Consider the following 19,411-nt stretch of genomic DNA (forward strand, 5'->3'; position numbering starts at 1 on the left):
GCTACACATGGCCAGATTTCATTGTTTCTCATTGCCATGTAGTATTCCATGGTATAGATAAACCACATCTTCTTGATCCATTCATCTGTTGATGGACACTTAGGCTCTTTCCATGTTTTAGCTATTGTGGAGAGTGCTGCTATGAACATTGGGGTACATGTGCTCCTATGCCATCAGCATCTCTGTATCCCTTGGGTAAATTCCTAGCAGTGCTACTGCTGGGTCATAGGGGAGTTCTATTGTTAGTTTCCTGAGGAACCTCCACACTGTTTTCCAGAGGGGCTGTACCAGTTTACACTCCCACCAACAGTGCAGGAGGGTGCCCGTTTCTCCACATCCTCGCCAGCTGTATGCTATCTTTTAATTGTGAAAAGAACTCAAAATCTGAATGAATTGTTTACCTTAGCATTAAGCCCAGCTCACACAAAGCTACTTGAGCACTTTTTCCCCAAGGCTAAAACACTATTGGCAATACTAAATATTTTTATTGCATGAGACAATCACTACAATTAAAACAGAAGTTTGAGAATTGGACAAAAATTACAGAATGATAAAAAACACTGTCAGTTTTCTTCAACAAAAACACCCTTTCAATATCTTTGATACTTCCATAGATTAGCATCAGATAAATTCTGATAAATTCATAAGATTATGATTATTTTTATTTTTTTATTATTTTGATTACTACTATAATTATTCAACCTTAACTGTTGCCAGTTTATACCTATTTATGTGACTCTAAGTTCTTAAATATTCTGACACAATGAAAAGAATTCATTTGATGTTGTGGAGACAAAATTACCCATTCTTCAATTGAGAAACTATAATTTTCAATTATACCTTATTAGCTCAATATTTCCTTAAGCCTTGTATTTTCTGATTGAACTTTGGCTAACAGAATCATGCTTTTTTTTAATTTTTGTTTTTAGATTTTTTTGTCTTTGAGAGACAGAGACAAGTGGGGGAGGGGCAGAGAGAGAGGGAGACACAGAATCTGAAGCAGGCTCTAGGCTCTGAGCTGTCAGCACAGAGCCCGGCGTGGGGCTTGAACCTACCGACTGTGAGATCATGACCTGAGCCAAAAGCCGGACACTTAACAGACTGAGCCACCCAGGCGCCCCCAGGATCGTCCTTTAAGCCCGAGAACACCAACTTTCAGTAGGCTGTTGGTGAAGCTCTCTGGGAAAGAGGATGTTGACAGAGGTAAAATGTGAGACAAAAATAAGTAAAATGTAGTTTTAAAGAAAAGGTTGTTAGATTAGAATTGAAGGCTAAGCAAGTCTGCAAGGATATAAATCCTTTTTTAATATTTATTATTTAATAATATTTGAGAGAGAGAGAGAAAGAGAGGGAGAGGGAGGGGCAGAGAGAGAGAGAAATCCCAAGCAGGCTCTGCACTGTCCGTGTAGAGCCAGACATGGGGCTTGAACCCACAAACCATAAGATCTTGACTTGAGTGGAAATCAAGAGCTGTACGCTTAACTGATACTCACAAGGATATAAATCTTAATCCATTTGTTGGTAGTGTAAGCTCTGGTGTCACACTTGTATCTGTTCTGTATGTTGTAACCAAATTGTACTTGCTGTACTAATTGTTAAGGAATCACCTTTAAAACACCCAGACTTCCAAAGTTTAAGGTTTCTATACTAATTAGTTGTCAGGGAGAGCTGCCTGAGTGCCTCTTCCTTTGGCACTGAATTAATGAGTGACTATATAACAGATTCATTTCTTTAAGAACAACATAGGAGACTTATTCTAGAATGCTGAATTTGCTATATAGTATTTGTGCTCTTTTAATTTTGCTCAGTTCTTCAAAACAGATAAGAATAGGGGTGCCTGGGTGGCTCAGTCGGTTAGGCATCCAACTTCAGTGCAGGTCATGATCTCACAGTTTTGTGGGTTCGAGCCCCACGTCAGGCTCTGTGCTGACAGCTAGCTCAGAGCCTGGAGCCTATTTCAGATTCTGTGTCTCCCTCTCTCTCTGACCCTCCCCTGCTCATGCTGTCTCTCTCTCTCAGAAATAAATAAAAAAACATTAAAAAAACAACAGATAAGAACAATGCAATTCAAATTCATTAATCATCAAGACATAACCTGTGTGTCTGAGGTTCTGAGCAGTATAGGAACCAGATTTTTAAGAGGTAAGAATTCTGATATTGCAGGGACTATAAGTATGTTTTTCTCATTCCTAAATTTCCTAGAAATAAGAGTTTTGTATAAGGGAATATTCTTTTCTGATATGAAAGTTGCTTTATTCTTAAAACTACATATATTATTCTTTACCCATACATATTCCCTGCTTCCCAGACATCTTCCACCTCCCTTTCAATAGACATCTTAATTTGGCATCTAATGGTTTAAAATAATTTTCATAATCTAATTTTGAATAATACCCATTTTAAAGCAGAGACAGTTTAGCAATAAACAAATATAAACACTTATTGAAATGTTTATTAAACCAACATAATAAGTCCATTTGTCTGAGAAAAGATGCAAAGTTGAGTTCCTGTGGGAAAAGATGACCTTTTAACTCCAGTTTTTAAAAATCCAAGCATGATAATCACAGTTGGTGTTTATGAACTTATTGGTGGGGAGAAAAACCAACTCTCTCAACTGAGATTTGGAGCTGAGAAAACTATCAGATGAAATGGCAGGAAGAAAAACTTATTTTATTAGAATTCTACTTTCTAAGAGGAAAACTAATACTGCAGAACCATTTAATGAAAACTTAGCATTATAGGGGTTCACATATCTACTGACATAAATATAACAATTTGAGATTGAAATCATTAACTGTCTTCAGGAAATAATGTATTTTACAAATTTTGCTGTTTTAAAGAACACTTAAATATCACACAGACACTAAAATCATAACCATGCCAGGGCAATTTTACCATTTTTAACATGTACATGAGGATCAAAAATCTTTAGTTATCTGGATGCATTGCAGGTAACAGGACAAAAGCAAATTTTTACTTTGGCAGGTGTTCAGTACAGTTACATGTCTAGCTCCTTTTAAGTACATCTGTCTGCTCAACTAATTAATACTACTGGATATTATTCCCTCAAAGCAAATGTCTATTAACCCTGTATCCTAGAAGAAGTAAAAAAAATAGTAACTAATGAAATGTAATTGCAATCTCATTTCCTAGAGATTCTCAGAATCCCTACTTCTGAATAGTGGCCCTACTGCTATTATAGAAATATTTTTCTTGAAAACTCCATTTCTCTATGGAATGTCTTTAGTTAGGAGTTTAAAGTCTTACAAAGAAACTGTTTATATAAAGAATGTCAACATTTTACTAAGCAAAAGATGCTTGCTTCATTTCCCACAAAAGCCAAACAGAAAACAATGCATTACTAATGTTTTCTATTTATTCATTAATAAAAAGTGCATAGTACAAGCCCTTTATCCCAGTCCAAGTACTCAGTAAAAGATTACAATAAACCCTGGATGGCACAGACATGATTTGTTTGGCATGATTTAAACATTTAAAAACAGCAATTAATATTTAGTATATCACATGACCACTTTTGCTTTTAACAAAGTAATCATCAGACATGGTAACAAATACATATGATTTTTCATTTAGAAATATTATGTTAGGATTAAACCTACTATTGCAACAACAAAAATTAAACCCGTTATGTGTAAACTCTTCATTTCTCCTTCAAGTTGCTATTTTGTGTCTTAAGTTGATGAGCTGGTCCAATTTTATCATGTTTATTTAGTGACAGACTTTAATTCAGAGTGATAAATTTCCAAGGTTCCTTTGAAAATATAAAAATTCAGTAATTCTATAAACACTATCACATCACATACCACAATGACACTAAAAGTAACCATGGAATAGCTGAACCTAACAGTTACTTTGGAAAATCTCTGCAAGTTGTTTAAATATGACTTGCTGGCCATGGGATAGTGCTTGGATAGATACATGATAAAATCTTTTACTATACACAGTTCCAATGTTAAATTTTTCCATATGGAAAGCAAGAAAACATTATTTTGCATAAGGGACATTAAATGACTCTAAAACAAAATAAACTTAATGTTATTTGTGGCATACTTATAAGAGCCAAAAATTAAAATGTGAAGCTTTAGCTTTCTTTTTTCCAGATTATTTAAAAATGATTGTAGCCACAGTTCAGGTGAATGTTTACAAGCCAAGTAATGACTAAGAGTGTGCTCAATAAGAAGGCCACATACAGAAGCTATAAGAATTAAAAAGAATATAAATTACTAGTTAGGTTAACAGGAATACTTTATATGCAGTAGTACATGATCTTTCTCAGGAATGCAGAGAAATTTTACAAGCAAAAAAACCAAAACTACTTCTCTAGGAGCTTTTGTTGCTAATTAAATAAATGGTCCATATAGTAAAGGTTAATATGCTAGATGTACTGTCAATTAAGTGTACATAACAGAAATGAAGAACCAGGAATAAGAATCTAGATTTGTAGGTCTCTAGCTAACACTAGACAGTCTGTTTCCAGGTCAAGGCCAGTTGGCTTCAACCAAAGCCAAGTCTCAATTGTTTGTGAGCCATAGATTCAGTAAATACATCAGTGTCTCTGCCAAAGATTGGCTTTCTAGCAGCTTAGAGAACAGACATAGAATAGATGTGTAAGCCTTCCAAGTCTAGGGGGCAAGGGCAGAAAAAGGAATGCTTACAGAGATTTAGCTCCATCCTAGGCCATTCCTGCCCTTTCTGCATTAAATACTCTAACAGCTATAAAGCTGGGAAGGTTTCTAGGCCCAGCAACAGGAAGAACCTTAAACCTATGGTGCTCAGTTATCCAAGATTTGACTTAACCTGTGTTATAATACCCTCCAATTAGCACGAAGTAACTAAGAGTAGGTTACATTATGTCAAGAAATTGAGCATCAAAGCCAAGATGCACAGAAGGAATGCAAGCAGTCAATACTGGATAATATAATGAATGAAGCCCTTAAAATGTGTATGGCCTAAAATGTAATCATAATAAAGGGGGGAAAATACCCTACAAGTGTCACATAATTGTATCAGAGACTATTAAACAGTACAATGATATAGAGAAGTTTATTAATTCATACAAGTAATTTCTCAGGTCGGTACAGTGAAAAGCTATACTGATCTGGGGGAAAAATCCTTACATCAATAGCAAAATATCTTCTAGCCCCCATAAGCCATCTGTAATCACTTGCTAAGAAGAAAAATCCCATAACCACATAGGTCATGCAGACTTGTTTTTTATGCCATTTGTATTCATTTTCTTTCAAACCGAGCAATGCAACCTTTTTCTTTTCATACATTTCAAAATTTTACTTATATTAATACTCCTCCTCACCCCAATCCATCTTATTACTAAACAAGAATGAAATAGGGGTGAGAAAAAGATCCTTGATTGCTTTTTCATTTTCCTCCTTCTCCCATGGAGTAAACCAAGAATTCATCAAATATTTTTTAAAGTAAGGATAAAAAAAGACTCAATTTTTTCTTCACAGAGAAAATAGAGTAAATAAGTAAATAGCATTCAAATATCAGTAACCAGATAGATCCCCAATATAGCTTTAAGATAGTTCCATTTAACAGGGAAGTGTTAGAACAGAAAAGAAGGTTCCTGAGAGGCACCCATTTAACAAATAAATTATAGCTTAAATTATTACTGTATAGAATATACTTGGCAAAGGCAGGAAGAATTAACTTTTTTCCTCCTTTCACAAACCTTGTAAGGCTATAATGGACTGTAAATCATCCACCATATTTAAATCATGTTTATTTAAAGTTCTCCTAATATTAGGCATTTTTACGGGAATAAAAAACTTAGTAAACAACAATTTCATTTCTTCTCCCCTCATAAGCCTGTTATAGTGGATGACACCAGATTTGTAAAATATTCCAAAGGCTGCCACAGTCCCAAGAACTAGAGAGAACTGCTACCCACAAATAAACTATCAAGGTAAATGTAAATACAGTGTGGTTCTAATATTTTTTCATACAATCTCAGACAACCCAAACAACTTTATAAATACCTTATGAAAAAAAGCAACTTTAAAACCTATCAAAACTATTTAAAATATTCAAATGCAGAGATCTCAAATTTCCTTCAATCAGGCCAGAAATCATAACAAAATCATTCAGTTACAAACAGAATGAGTGGAATGTTTAAGTTTAGGATAACCAAAAAAGCCCATGTAACTTTTTTTAATATAATCATTTACTCAAATATAAAAAAGGAATGGTGATAACACAGGAAGCAAAAATAAGCTTGCAAGTGAAATTTCTAGAAGCTCATGAAAACAATACCATCCATATTGCAGATGCAAAAGGAAACACAGTTCTAACGGGGTTAAGAGTACTCTGGTCATCTTCGTTCATTTGGTCGTGCAAGGTGTTAACTATTTTCACTTCCCATATCACAAAGTTAGTCCACGGGAGGGGCTGGTGGATCTTGTCCCTGGCATTAGAAAGACACATTATGCAACTGACTTCTTAAATCCCAGTGCAACGAATCTAACACATATGGTAAGCATTGAGTAGCATGCCCCCCACCCTCCAATCCCTAATCAAAAACTTATTTGAACCTTTTATATGTTTCTGCACAAGGAAACAGTACATTAACACTGTAATTCACCAGTGTTTGTCTCATCCCTCCCTGTGGCGTGGAAGAAAGGAAAATTCTGTAACAGTAGTACCATATGGATGAAACTGTTCTCCCTGACAGCTCCAGAAGTGATACTTAAACCAATAAAAGTAGCATCATCTCTCTTGCTAAGATGACCAAGCTCAGTACAACCAAAATGAAGCTAGAGATTTTCGTTTCTCACTAGAGAATGTCAGTGAGGAAGCATGTGGCTCCAGATGCTCTTTGGCAGGCATGCTATGACCACAAAGGGAGCCCACTTCAGAATGAAGTTGATGGTCGGAGGAAAGAAAGTAGGTCTTCAAGGATACTGTTAAACAATCTAAACAATGACCCTACAACCTCTCTGGATTTTCTAATGTGTAAACCAATAAAGCCACTTGTTTAGACCAGGCTAAGATGATTTTGTTACTTGCAAGAGAAAGTTTTTGAACTGTAAAGGAAAGATCAGTGCTTTCTACTTGAAATTAGTATGTTTTCTTTCTTATTCTTAGAAGAGTGGGCTACTCTTCTAGAACTGCTGGCCTACAAGGAAATAAGGTTTAGGGACTATTATCTTAAATCTCTGTCAATTTTGATGGCTTCTAAACCAGCTTATTAAGTTGAATCTTTAGCTCCAAAAGTTGAGGAAGTTGCCCTTTGATATGAAAGTAATAAAACTATGCATAGAAAGTTAGAAAAAAGGCTGAGGAGAAAGGACCTTATCAAGACAATATACAAGCTATTTTATGGATACCTTCCTCTCCTTGAAAAAATAAATTTAAGGCCCTTTGTATTGTGCTAATGATGTTTCTTTCTTAAAACCAGCATGGCTACATATCTAAATGGTCTAGTCCTTAAAAAAAAAAGCACTGATCAATTAACATTCTGCATTTGCTTTCTCCTATGTAAGAAATTAGTTTAAATAAACTTCTTTCTAATATTGACAACACAAGACTGTGGAAAAGAAGAAATTATTTTAGCAATTCCATATGGTGATGGCTAGAGAAGGAACTTAGTGGGATAATTTGGTGTTCAACAAGTGAATTCATCATGGAAATATTTTTAAAGAGATAACATCCAAGTCAAATAGAAAAGAAAAAATATAAATGCTGGTTCTCAAAACAGTTAAAAGGAATTCTTCAATGGAGTTTCTTCTATTAAAGATAGCAGCACCAAACATTCCCTGTTGGGTCACTTTATCATATTTTTTACCTGGCAGGTTCTATAAATGGTAGTAATCAGGACTATCAAGATTTATCAACATGAATGATCCTATCTCTCCATTGCTCGCTCAGTTGATCTATTATAATGCAGAACTGGAAGAGTTTAAGAGAAACTGGAGAGGAAAACAAAGAAAACAGGATTTAGCCAGATAGGCTCAGGGTTTCTAGTGAATTTAATAGCTAGGACAGAAGGGGAAAAAATGAAGTAGAGGAAAAAATGTGAACTATACCTAGTAAGAGAATTTAAAGAGCTGGAACCATGAGAAGCAAGGGACTTGCATGAGGAACTGAGGAGTGGAAGACTGAGATCTGAGAAGTACTGCTGTGGATTATGATGATCTGGATCATTTTCTATGTTAAGAAAGACTAGAATGTGAGTAAAGATTGGAATTCATTTTACAATTCTTTTTGGGCTACTGGTCTGTGCTTCTCTCTCTATGTAACTCCACGAAGATTAAGCCATTTGGGGGTCACAAGATTTACAAGGACTACACAGAAAGAACTTATTCCATGAGTTAAATCTTCCTTTTGCTAAATTAGATATTTCAGTCAAAACAAACTCATACCATTCCCAGGCCATACCTGCCCCTACCCAAATGAATTTCTAGTCCACAAAACTTACATTATGAGGACTGGTTGGCTTTCCAGTAAGATTGGATCCTCTTAGATTAGGAGGTCTCAGTAGAAACAAGATCACTGCAATAACCATCCAGGCCATCAAGATCATGGTAATACTGATGCCATTATCACCAGAAGGTCCTGGTACTAAAGATAAACAAAAATATATTTGCAACAAAAACTGTAGCACGGTTATAATATTGTTAGATAATGTAAAGAGAAATTCTAATGTTTAAATGACATTTTCAAAAGTTGTATTAATATGAAAAATTGTATAAAAATTTTAAGAAATACAATTGCAAAATATTACATATTGAATTTCCCTTTCTTCTTATAAGAAAATCTAAATGGTAAACGGTACAAAATAGTGATAAGACAAAACCTATTAAATGAGGATTTTAATGGATAGTGGTTCTTAATATTTTGATGTGATAGAATCCTTTGAGAATTTTAGAAAAATTAAGGACTCTTTCTACTATAAGAATACATGTGTACACACTCAATTCTGCATATGATTTGGGAAGGTTCATGAACCCACAAAGCCACCAATCCCTAGATATACTGAGATCTACAAAGCCCAGGTTAAAACCACCTGATGTACAGTAAAGACACTCTACCTCAGGACAGGAAAATTCTGCATTTTAATTACAAAAGCAGCATGAAAAAATAAGAGTATAAGGAAAAGGGACCATCTGAATTATATAATATATAAATTAAAGATCCCTTGAACAGTATTCTCAAACAAAGAGATAGTAATTTGGCCTTCTTTTTTGACAAAAAGAAGTTGGATTCAGATATAGATATTTTAAAGTCTATATGCATTTATCAAGAGAGAGAAGTCAGGGCTTTGTGTGTCGGTAATAGTTTCTCTCAGCTCTTTAGGCAGCCATATCTTATTTAATTCATTATTACAAGTACCTGGCCCATGGTATGAGCCTAACAAATTCCTGCTAAATAAAACAGACTTATAATTGATGTATATTAGAGAACTCAGTTGTCAGAAATGAAAATTACTGAAGATAAATAAATAAATTAATTAATTAATTATTTAGAGAGAGAGTGCACACATGAAGGAGGGGCAGAGAGAGAGGGAGAGGATCCCAAGCAGGCTTCACACTGTCAGCACAGAGCCTGATGAGGTGGTCAAACTCATGAACCATGAGATCATGATCTGAGTCGAAATTGAGTCAGACACTTAATCAACTGAGCCACCAGGAGCTCCTAAAGGGGGGTGGGGGGAGAGAACGAGAGCATTAGCAGGGAAGGGACAGAGAGAGAGGGAGAGAATACCAAGCAGGCTCCGCGCTGTCAGCACAGAGCCCTACACAGGGCTTTATCTCACGAACCACGGTATCATGACCTGAGCCAAAATCAAAAAGTCAGACTCTTAAAGGACTGAGCCACCCAGGCCCCACATAAGAGATGTTTTTAAAAAAAAAAAACAAATACTATTGGGGTATCTGGGTGGCTCAGTTGGTTAAGTGTGTCTCTTGGTTTTAGCTCAGGTCATGATCTCATAGTTCATGAGTTCAAACCCTGCATCAGGATCTGCACTGACAGTGTGAAGTCTGCTTGGGATTCTCTGTCTCCCTCTCTCTGCCTCTCTCTCTCAAAATAAACATTTTTAAAAAGCAAATACTATTATTTTTATTACTAAATAATAGCTAAAATTTGAATTGTTACTTTGAACCAGGTATCTCTTAATCCTTTTAACAATGTTATTTTATGGTAAGTACTATCATATTTTCATTTTATTGATGAGGAAAATTGGGGAAAGGGTGGTTAAATCCTACTGTCATAGAGCTGGTATGTGGCAAAACTGGGATTTTAATACAGCTGGTGTCATTCCAGAGCCTGTGCTCTTAACTAACCTCTTTGCCATGTCAGAATCTCTGACAATACCACAGAGTGAGACAGAGTCTGAAAATTAGTAGTCCTGTGAGTAATAAAATTAGAAAATACAGATTTAAAAAGGATTTTGATGAATAAGCTTATAACTAGAGGTTAGGTAAAACTAGATTATTTTTAGATTAAAGTTAAAGAAAGATAACTGTGACTTCTATACATTATCACTTCTTATAGTGCCCTCCGTCTCAAAGATAAAATGCTAGATTAATGGTATAGACAAAAGTGTAACCCCAATGTCAATTCTTATAAATTATTCAATTTGGAAAGTTGGTCTCTTACTTTTATTTTATAGGTAATCGCTACATCTAGCTCGAACTTACAACCCTGAGATCCAAGAGTTGCATGCTTCACCGACTAAGCCAGCCAGGCACCTAGGTCTCATTTTTTGATAGTCTTTGCACATAAAATATTCTTCAGGGAGTTGAACCTTGGATCACTAATTTACTAATTCATGTCTTCTTAGACATGAAAACGCCTATTCTCACAGTCATGTTATGGTTCTCAGTTCCCTGAAACTGTCTCCTGGCTTGGCTCTTATTCCTGTCTTCCTTTCCTGCATACTGCTGCCAGAAAAGTCTGCTTAGAACACTGCTCGTAGCACATCTGCTGACCAATCCAGTGACTTACTCTCTGACTAGTGCTTCAACTCTGAACTCATCAGCCTAGCCTTTCTTCACAGGATTTGGCCCTACTCAATCATATTAACTCTAAATATTTCTCAGAAAAAGCATCCTCTTGCTCTAGTCAACCCCATTATCTTCATCCTTCTTTAGCCAGTGGTTGTCTGGTCTGCCTATGCATCAGAATGGCCTAGGATGACAGCAATACCACAGATTCTATGGCGCCACCTCACACCATCTAATTCGGGAGCGGCTCAGGGATGGGGTCAGGAACCAACAATATTTTAAAAGCTTTCCAAATGAATATGATGCAACAGTTCAATGCTAGTTTGGCTGACAGCATTTGCCAATTTTACAAACTCGGTCCTGGGGCACTCATGATTTTTTTCCCTGTCCAGCATGTGCTTACAAATAACCTCCATTTATTCACCTACATCACTCTTTTCTATAAAAATCTCCATTTTTGAGGTGCCTGGGTAGCTCACTCAGTTGAGTGTCCAACTTTGGCTCACGTCATGATCTCACAATTTGTGGGTTTCAAGCCCCACGTCTGGCTCACTAGTCTCAGTGCAGAGCCCGCTTCGGATCCTCTGTCCCCCTCTCTCTGCCCCACCTCTGCTCACATTCTCTCAAAGGTGAATATTTTGTTTATTCACCTTTGAGAGACAGAGAGAGAGAGAGAGAGAGAGAGAGAGAGAGAGAATGAGCAGGGGAGGGGTAGAGAGAGAGGGTGACAGAGAATCCGAAGCAGGCTCCAGGCTCCGAGCTGTCAGCAGAGAGCCCAGTGTGGGGCTCAAACCCATGAACCATGAGATCATGACCTGAGCTGAAGTTGAACGTTTAACTGAATGAGCCACCAAAGCGTCCCAAAAATGAATAAACATTTTTTTTTTAAATCTCCATTTTCTCAGTCCTTTCCTTCCTTTCTTCTCTGGACTAGTATAGCATTCCTAGTTTGAAGGAATGGTTTCTTATTTGTTCTAATTAGGACATTAACTTTTTAAGAACTGAGACCATATCATAGCTGTTTGACTCCATTACTTCTTAGCTATGTCATCTCTGTGCCTCAATTTCTTCACCTGTGAAATGGAAATATTACTATTTTCCCAGAGAGCAGTTATGAGGATTGAAATGATCATACATAAGGAGCAGTTAGTACAATGACTGGTACACAGAAGGTATTCAATAAACATCAGCCATTACCAGTATTACAAACACAGAAAAGTCTGACTGCAGATATATCCTGGTGTGAATAACCAGACTGGATAAGGTGCTTAGGTGGGAATGGAAAAGGGTCAAATACAAATAGTATTAGGACGGAAGAAGCAAAACATGTGGGATTGACTGGACTAACAGTAGAAGGGGAAAGAAAAGAAGTTAAGGATGCCTCTAAAATTTCTGAAGGGTAGTAATGTGTAGTAAAATGTCTCTACTTAAAAGTCTAAAAAAAAAAAAAAAAAAAGGTTAAATGGATATCATTTTCCTAACCTTTGATAAGTTCATTTCTCTTATTCTCCAATAACTCAAAGGCCCTCTCAAAATAAAGAATAATAGCAAATGTATTAAATAGCCTGTCAAATGTAATATTCAGAGTGAAGCTATTAACTTACCTGGACACCAGGAAGATGAAAGAGTAGAGAGGGATGCTCTAAAAGCTGGCAGATCCCAAGGGATTAACTCTACAAATTTACCTAGGCTTCCAGTGGAAAACCAAAAATAGAACAGTGAAAGTGGTGCATTAGCACCAGGAGCTTTGACCCTGCAATTTTGAGGCTGTATGGAGTAATTACATTATCCTCCCAGTATAGCTACCTGTTTTCAAGTTGAATTAAATTAGTGATGGAGCTGGTTTCCATACAACACTTAATCTGAAAGTCAGTCTTTCAGAAGAGTGAGCAGAGTTGCCCTCTACTGCCCTAGAGAGCAAAACTATGGGTGGACACCACAATGAAGTGGAGTTTAGCTCTATATAAAGAATCATGTAGCAACTAAATCTGCTAACACACTGCAGCTAAATTCTGCTCCCATACAAAGTAATGAGCTCATATTCAATTAAATCACCTCAAATACATGCCACAAACCATGGCAGGCACCATGACTATTGTGTTATAATAAGAAATATAGGGGCACCCGGGTGGCTCAGCCAGCTAAGCATCCTCTTGATTTCGTGACTCTTGATTTCGGCTCAGGTTGTGACCTAACAGTTGTGATACTGACCACTGCACTGTGCTCCATGCTGGGTGTGGAGCTTGCTTAAATTCTCTCTCTCCCTCTCCATCTCCCACTCCCCTCCCCCCACTTGCATGTGTGCACACATACATGTGTACACTCTCTCAAAAAAGAGAAGAGAAGAGAAGAGAAGAGAAGAGAAAAGAAAAAAGAAAAGAAAAGAAAAGAAAAGAAAAGAAAAGAAAAGAAAAAATATATTTGGTCTTCATTCCAGTTTCTAGAACAGAAATCCTAAAACTCTTGGAATTTCCTGAAAGACAGGAAAGAAATGTCATTTTGTTATTAATAACAAATGTTTCAACCAAATCGGAGTTTATGCTAATGAAGTGACCTTGGAGGGCCTCTAGAGGTTTCAGGGTGGGGTCTGGTTGCCAGAGTTTGACCATATGATTAGAGAGCTGGAACTTCCAGCTCCACTCCCTAACCTCCATACAGGAGAGGGACTGGAGATCAAGTCAATCACCAATGGTCAATGAAATAATCATCCCCGCCTACAGGATGGAATCTCCATAAAAACTCTCAACAAAGGGGTTCAGAAAGCTTCCTGACTGGCGAATACATCAAGGTGCTGGGAAAGTGGCACATTCAGAGAAAACAGGGAAACCCTGTACCCTTCCACCACATATCCTGCCCCATGCACCCTTTCTATTTGGCTGTTTGTAATCTTTATGATACACTGGTAATGTAAGTAAACTGTTCTCCTGAATTCTGTGAACAATTCTAGCAAATTAATGAACCTGAGGAGGGGACTATAGAAACTCCTGATTAATACATATTTTATGAAAACGGCATAAACTCACTGGAGAAAATTTAGGATACAAAGAAAAGTAATTCTAACGTCTACAGGAAACAACTGCACAAACCATTTAAAAACGTGGCTTTCAGAAAGGATTTCCACCAAACACTAAAAGAAACCAGGGAAGAAAAACTGGCGAGTATAACTAACATAATATTTAAGCTCTAGAGGGTTGTCTTTATATTTAGATTAAAGAAATGAAATTTCACTCAAAGAATTGAGTATATTTAGTTTACATGTGGGGCTGGCTCAAGGATCACAGATACCACAAATGTAATAAATACTTGTTTTTCCATAAGAAATTCAGTAAGATTATTTTCAACTAGAAGAACAGGTTTTAGCTTTACCTGCTGGGGGAAATTTCTGAGATGCTTATCAGAGAGCACACTGCAGATTAATGCATGCTACTGAAAAAGCAACATAAAGAAATCTGGAGTAGAGGAACCACCACCCATCATCCCAACAACCTAACACAACATCTACACATTACCATTACCTTCTTGTCCAGAAGCCTATAACTACTACCCTGTTGCACCAATGGAAAATGTTCTGACAAAATTTCTACTTTGGACTAAGCACTGTACTAGCTCCTATTTCTCTGAGCTGTTATATTTACAGAATTTAATGGAACACCCCACTTCACACAGTAGTAACAACAATTAATAATGTAATAACAAATGCCTTTAAAATAGTACCTTATTGTGTTTTAGCTTCATATACAAAATAAAATGGAGCTCAGCTTCGGGATGGTATATATAAGCATATAGCCTATTAATAAATGCAATTTGGTAACATGTCAAAATCCTTAAAATGTACATAAAATGTAGCAAGGGAAGTTAGAATGTTGAGATTTAGAATGGGATCAAACTTGGGTGGCTCAGTGAAGCATCCAACTACTGATTTTGGCTCAGGACATGATCTCACAGTTTGTGGGACTGAGCCTGGCTCCTTGTGGACTTTTCTTTGTATCCTAAATTTTCTCCAGTGAGTTTATGCCGTTTTCATAAAATATGTATTAATCAGGAGTTCCTATAGTCCCCTCCTCAGGTTCATTCTCTCACCCTCTCTCTGACCCTCCCCTGCTTGCACATTCCCTCTCTCTCCCAAAATAAATAAACAAACTTTAAAAAGTTTAAGGCAAACCATAAGAGACTCTTGAATGCTGACAAAAACTGAGGACTGATGGATGTGGGGGGGAGGGGGGATGGGCATGGAGAAGGGCACTTTGGGGATGAGCACTGAGTGTTATGTGGAAACTAATTTGACAATAAACTATTTGTAAAAAAAATAAAATAAAAAATAAAAAAAATAAAAAATTAAAAATAAAAAAATTAAAAGTTTAAAAAAATGGGATCAAACTTAAGTTGTTACAGACTTAAATCAGATGGCTATAAGCTGTTATATGTAAACATGGTAACCACAAAACAAAAACTTACAGTAAACACACAAAAGATAAAGAAATATAAGCATAAAAAAAAAAGAAATATAAGCATAACACTAAAGAAAGTTATCAAACTACAAAGGAAGAGAGCAAGAGAACAACACAAAGGAACTACAAAAACACCCAGAAAACAACGAACACTATGGCAACAAGTATATACTTATTACTAATTACTTAAACTTTATTTTTTTGTTTTTTCTGTGACAGAGGGCACAAGTGAGAGGAAAGAGAGAGAAGGAAAGAGAAGAGGGGCTGACAGAAAGCGGGGCTTGAGCATACCCATAGTGGGACTCAAACTCACAAACTGTGAGGTCATGACCTGAACCAAGTCAGATGCTTAGTGACTGAACCACCCAGGAGCTCAGTACTTTTACCATAAATGAACTAAAGTTTTCAATCAAAAGACATAGAGTGGTGGCACACCTGGCTGGCTCAGTTGGTAGAGCATGTGACTCAATCTCAGGGTTGTGAGTTCTAGCACCATGTTGTTTATACACAGAGCTTACTTGAAGAAAAAAAAAAAAAAGAGTGGTAGAGTGGCTGAATGGATAAAAAACAAGACCCGAGTGCCTGGGTGGCTCTGTCAGTTAAGCAACCTACTTTGGCTCAGGTCATGATCCCGCAGCTTGTGAGTTTAAGTCCCTGCATCAGGCTCTGTATGACAGCTCAGAGCCGGAGCCTACTTCAGATTCTATCTCCCTCTGTCTCTGTCTCTCTCCCCTCCCCTTCATCAAAAATAAAAATAAAACATAAAAAATAAAAAACAAGCAACCAACCAAGACCCATCTATATGCTGCTGCCTATAAGAGACTCACTTCATATGTAATGACATAAGAGACTGAAAGTAAAGACATGGAAAAAGATATTCTATGCAAACAGAAACCAAAAGAGGACGCCTACGTGGCTCAATCAGTTAAGTGTCTGAGTCAGGCTTAGGTCATGATCTTGTGGTTCATGGGTTCAAGCCCCACATTGGGCTCTGAGCTGTTAGCCTGCTTCAGATTCTGTGTCTCCCTCTCTCTCTCTTTCTCTCTCTCTGCCCCTCTCCTACTTGTGCTCACTCTGTCTCAAAAATAAATAAATAAATGTTTAAAAAAAAAAAAAAAAGAGGGGAATCTGGCTGGCTCAGTCGGTTAAGCATCTGACTTCAGCTCAGATCATGATCTCACAGTTTGTGGGTTTGAGCCTCACATCAGGCTTTGTGCTGACAGCTCAGAGCCTGGAGCCTGCTTCAAGTTCTGTGTCTCCCTCTCTCTCTCTGCCCCTTACCCATTCATGGTCTCAGTCTCTCCCTCTCTCTCAAAAATGAATAGACATCAAAAAAAAAAAAAAAAAGAAACCAAAAGAAGGCTGAGGTAGCTATACATATATCCAATGAAATCAATTTTATTTATTTTTTAATGTGTTTTATTTATTTTGAGAAAAAGAGAACATGAGCAGGGGAGAGGCAGAGAGAGAGGAAAGAAAGAATCCCAACAGGCTAACCACTGTCAGCACAGAGCCAGACGCAGAGCTTGATCTCACAAACCATGAGATCACGACCTGAGCTGAAATCAAGAGTTGGACACTGAACCAACTGAGCCACCCAGACACCCCAGATAAATCAATTTTAAAATAAAGACTATAATAGGAGACTAATAAGGGCATTACATGATGATGAAGGGGTCAATCCATTAAGAGGATTTAACACTTGTAAATATTTATAGGAGCACTGAAGTATATAAAGCAAGTATTAACAGACCTAAATGGAGAAACAGCAATACAATAATAGCAGGGAACTTTAATACCTCACTTACACCAATGAACAGATCATCCAAACAGAAAATCAATAGGGAAACATCAGCCTTAAATGACATGTCAGATCAGATGGACTTAACTGTATATACAGAACATTCCCTCCAAAAGCAACAGAATATACATTCTTCTCAAGTGCACAGAAAACATTCTCTAGGATAGATGTTAGACCACAAACCAGTCTTCATTAATATAAGAGGACTGAAATCATATCAAGCATCTTTTCTAACCACAGCAATATAAAACTAGGCTCCACACTGAACGTGGGGCTTGAACTCAGTTGCATGCTCTACCAAATGAACCAGCCAGGCACGCCAGAAAAATTTTATAAAATAAAAAAATATCCTGGAACAAACAAAAATGCAATTATAACACTAAAATTTTGAGGATGCAGCAAAAGCAGTTCTTTTTAAAAAAAAAATTTTTTTAATGTTTTATTTTTAGAGAGAGAGAGAGGGACACAGAATCCAAGACAGGTTCCAGGCTCTGAGCTGTCAGCACAGAGCCCAAGATGGGGCTTGAACTCACAGACCATGAGATCATGACCTGAGCCAAGGAAGGATGCTTAACTGACTGGACCATCCAGGTGCCCCTTAGCAAAAGCAGTTCTAAGAAGGAAGTTCACAGTGATAAATGTCTACTTCAAGTAAAAGTAAAGTCTCAAACAATCTAACTTTATACCTCAAAAACTAGAAAAAAGAGAATGAGCCCAGAGTTAGTAGATGTAAGGGAATAACAAAGATTAGAGCTGAAATAAAAGATTAAGAAATTAAAAAGATAATTAAAAAGACTGATAAAACTAAGAGCTGATTCTCTGAAAAGATAAACAAAATTGATAAACCTTTAGCCAGACTAACCAAAAAAAGAGAAAAAGGACTCATCTAAAATCAGAAATGATAGAGATGTTATAACTGATACTACAGAAATACAAAGGATCTTAACAGATTAGTATGAACAATCATACACCAACAAACTGGACAACCTAGAAGAAATGAATAACATCCTAGAAACATAGCCTACCAAGACTGCATCATAATAAAACAGAAAGTCTGAACAGACTGATTACTAGTAAGGAGACTGAATCAGTAATCAAAAACCTCTCAACAAACAAAAGTCCAGGACCACACAGCTTCACTGGTGAATTCTACCAAACATTTATACTAATCCTTTTCAAACCTATCCAAAAATAGAAGAGGAGGTAATTCTACTAAACTCATTTTATGAAGCCAGCATTACCCTGGTACCAAAACCAACAAGGATACCACAAGAAGAAAAGGTACAGGCTAATGTCCCTTATGAGCATAGATGTAAAAATCCTCAGCAAAACATTAGCAAACGGAATTCAACAATACTTAAAAAAGATCATACATCATGATCCACAAATCAGTCAATGTGATATATACTACATTAACAAAAGTAAGGATAAAAGTCCTATGATCATCTTGATAGATGCAGGAAAAGCATTAGACAAAATTAAACATCCATTTATTACAAAAACTCTCAACAAGGTGAAAATGTACCTCAACACAATAAAGCCCAAAGCTAACACCATACTTAACTATAAAACCTGAAAGTTTTTCCTCTAAAACCAGGAACACGACAAGGATGTTCACTCTGGCCACTTTTATTCAACACAGTATTAGAAATCCTAGCCAGAGCAATTAGGCAAGAAAAAGAAGTAAAAGGCAACTAAATTTAAAATGAAGTAAAAGTGTCACTATTAGCCGATGACATTATGTATAGAAAACCCTAAAGACTCCATCAAAAAGATGTTAGAACTAATAAACACATTCAGTAATATTGCAACATATAAAATCAATACAAAAACCTGCTGTGTTTCTATACACTAATAACAAACTAGCAAAAAGAGAAATTAAGAACACAGTCCCATTTATAATTGCATCAAAAAACACCTAGGAATAAATTTAACCAAGGAGGTGAAAGATCTGTATGTTAAAAACTGTAAGACATTAATGAAAGAAACTGAAGAAGACACAAATAAAAAGATATTCCATGCTCACAGTCTGGAATGATTGTTAAAATGTCCACACTACTCAAAGCTATTTACAGATTCAATTCAACCCCTATCAAAATTCCAATGGCATATCTCACAGAAATATAACGAACATTCCTAAACTTTGTATAGAACCACAAAAGACCCCAAAGCAATCT

General features: G+C 36.6%; 1 protein-coding gene across 5 annotated transcripts in view; it reads right to left on the bottom strand.

The window, feature by feature from the left end:
• Positions 1-3,354: 3,354 nt before the first annotated feature.
• Positions 3,355-19,411, bottom strand: part of SMIM14 (small integral membrane protein 14) — an 85,149-nt gene continuing 69,092 nt past the window's right edge. For all 5 annotated transcript variants that reach the window (XM_039227023.1, XM_039227022.1, XM_039227020.1 and 2 more), the window contains 2 exons: positions 8,456-8,598; positions 3,355-6,442 (listed from right to left, as the gene is read on the bottom strand). In XM_039227023.1, the coding sequence (XP_039082954.1) occupies positions 6,410-6,442; positions 8,456-8,598 (176 nt within the window). In that variant the 3' untranslated portion in view covers positions 3,355-6,409. The remainder of the gene's footprint in view (positions 6,443-8,455; positions 8,599-19,411) is intronic.

Source organism: Hyaena hyaena, unplaced genomic scaffold, assembly GCF_003009895.1.
Source record: "Hyaena hyaena isolate Hyena2069 unplaced genomic scaffold, ASM300989v1 scaffold_24, whole genome shotgun sequence".
NCBI classification, from domain to species: domain Eukaryota; kingdom Metazoa; phylum Chordata; class Mammalia; order Carnivora; family Hyaenidae; genus Hyaena; species Hyaena hyaena.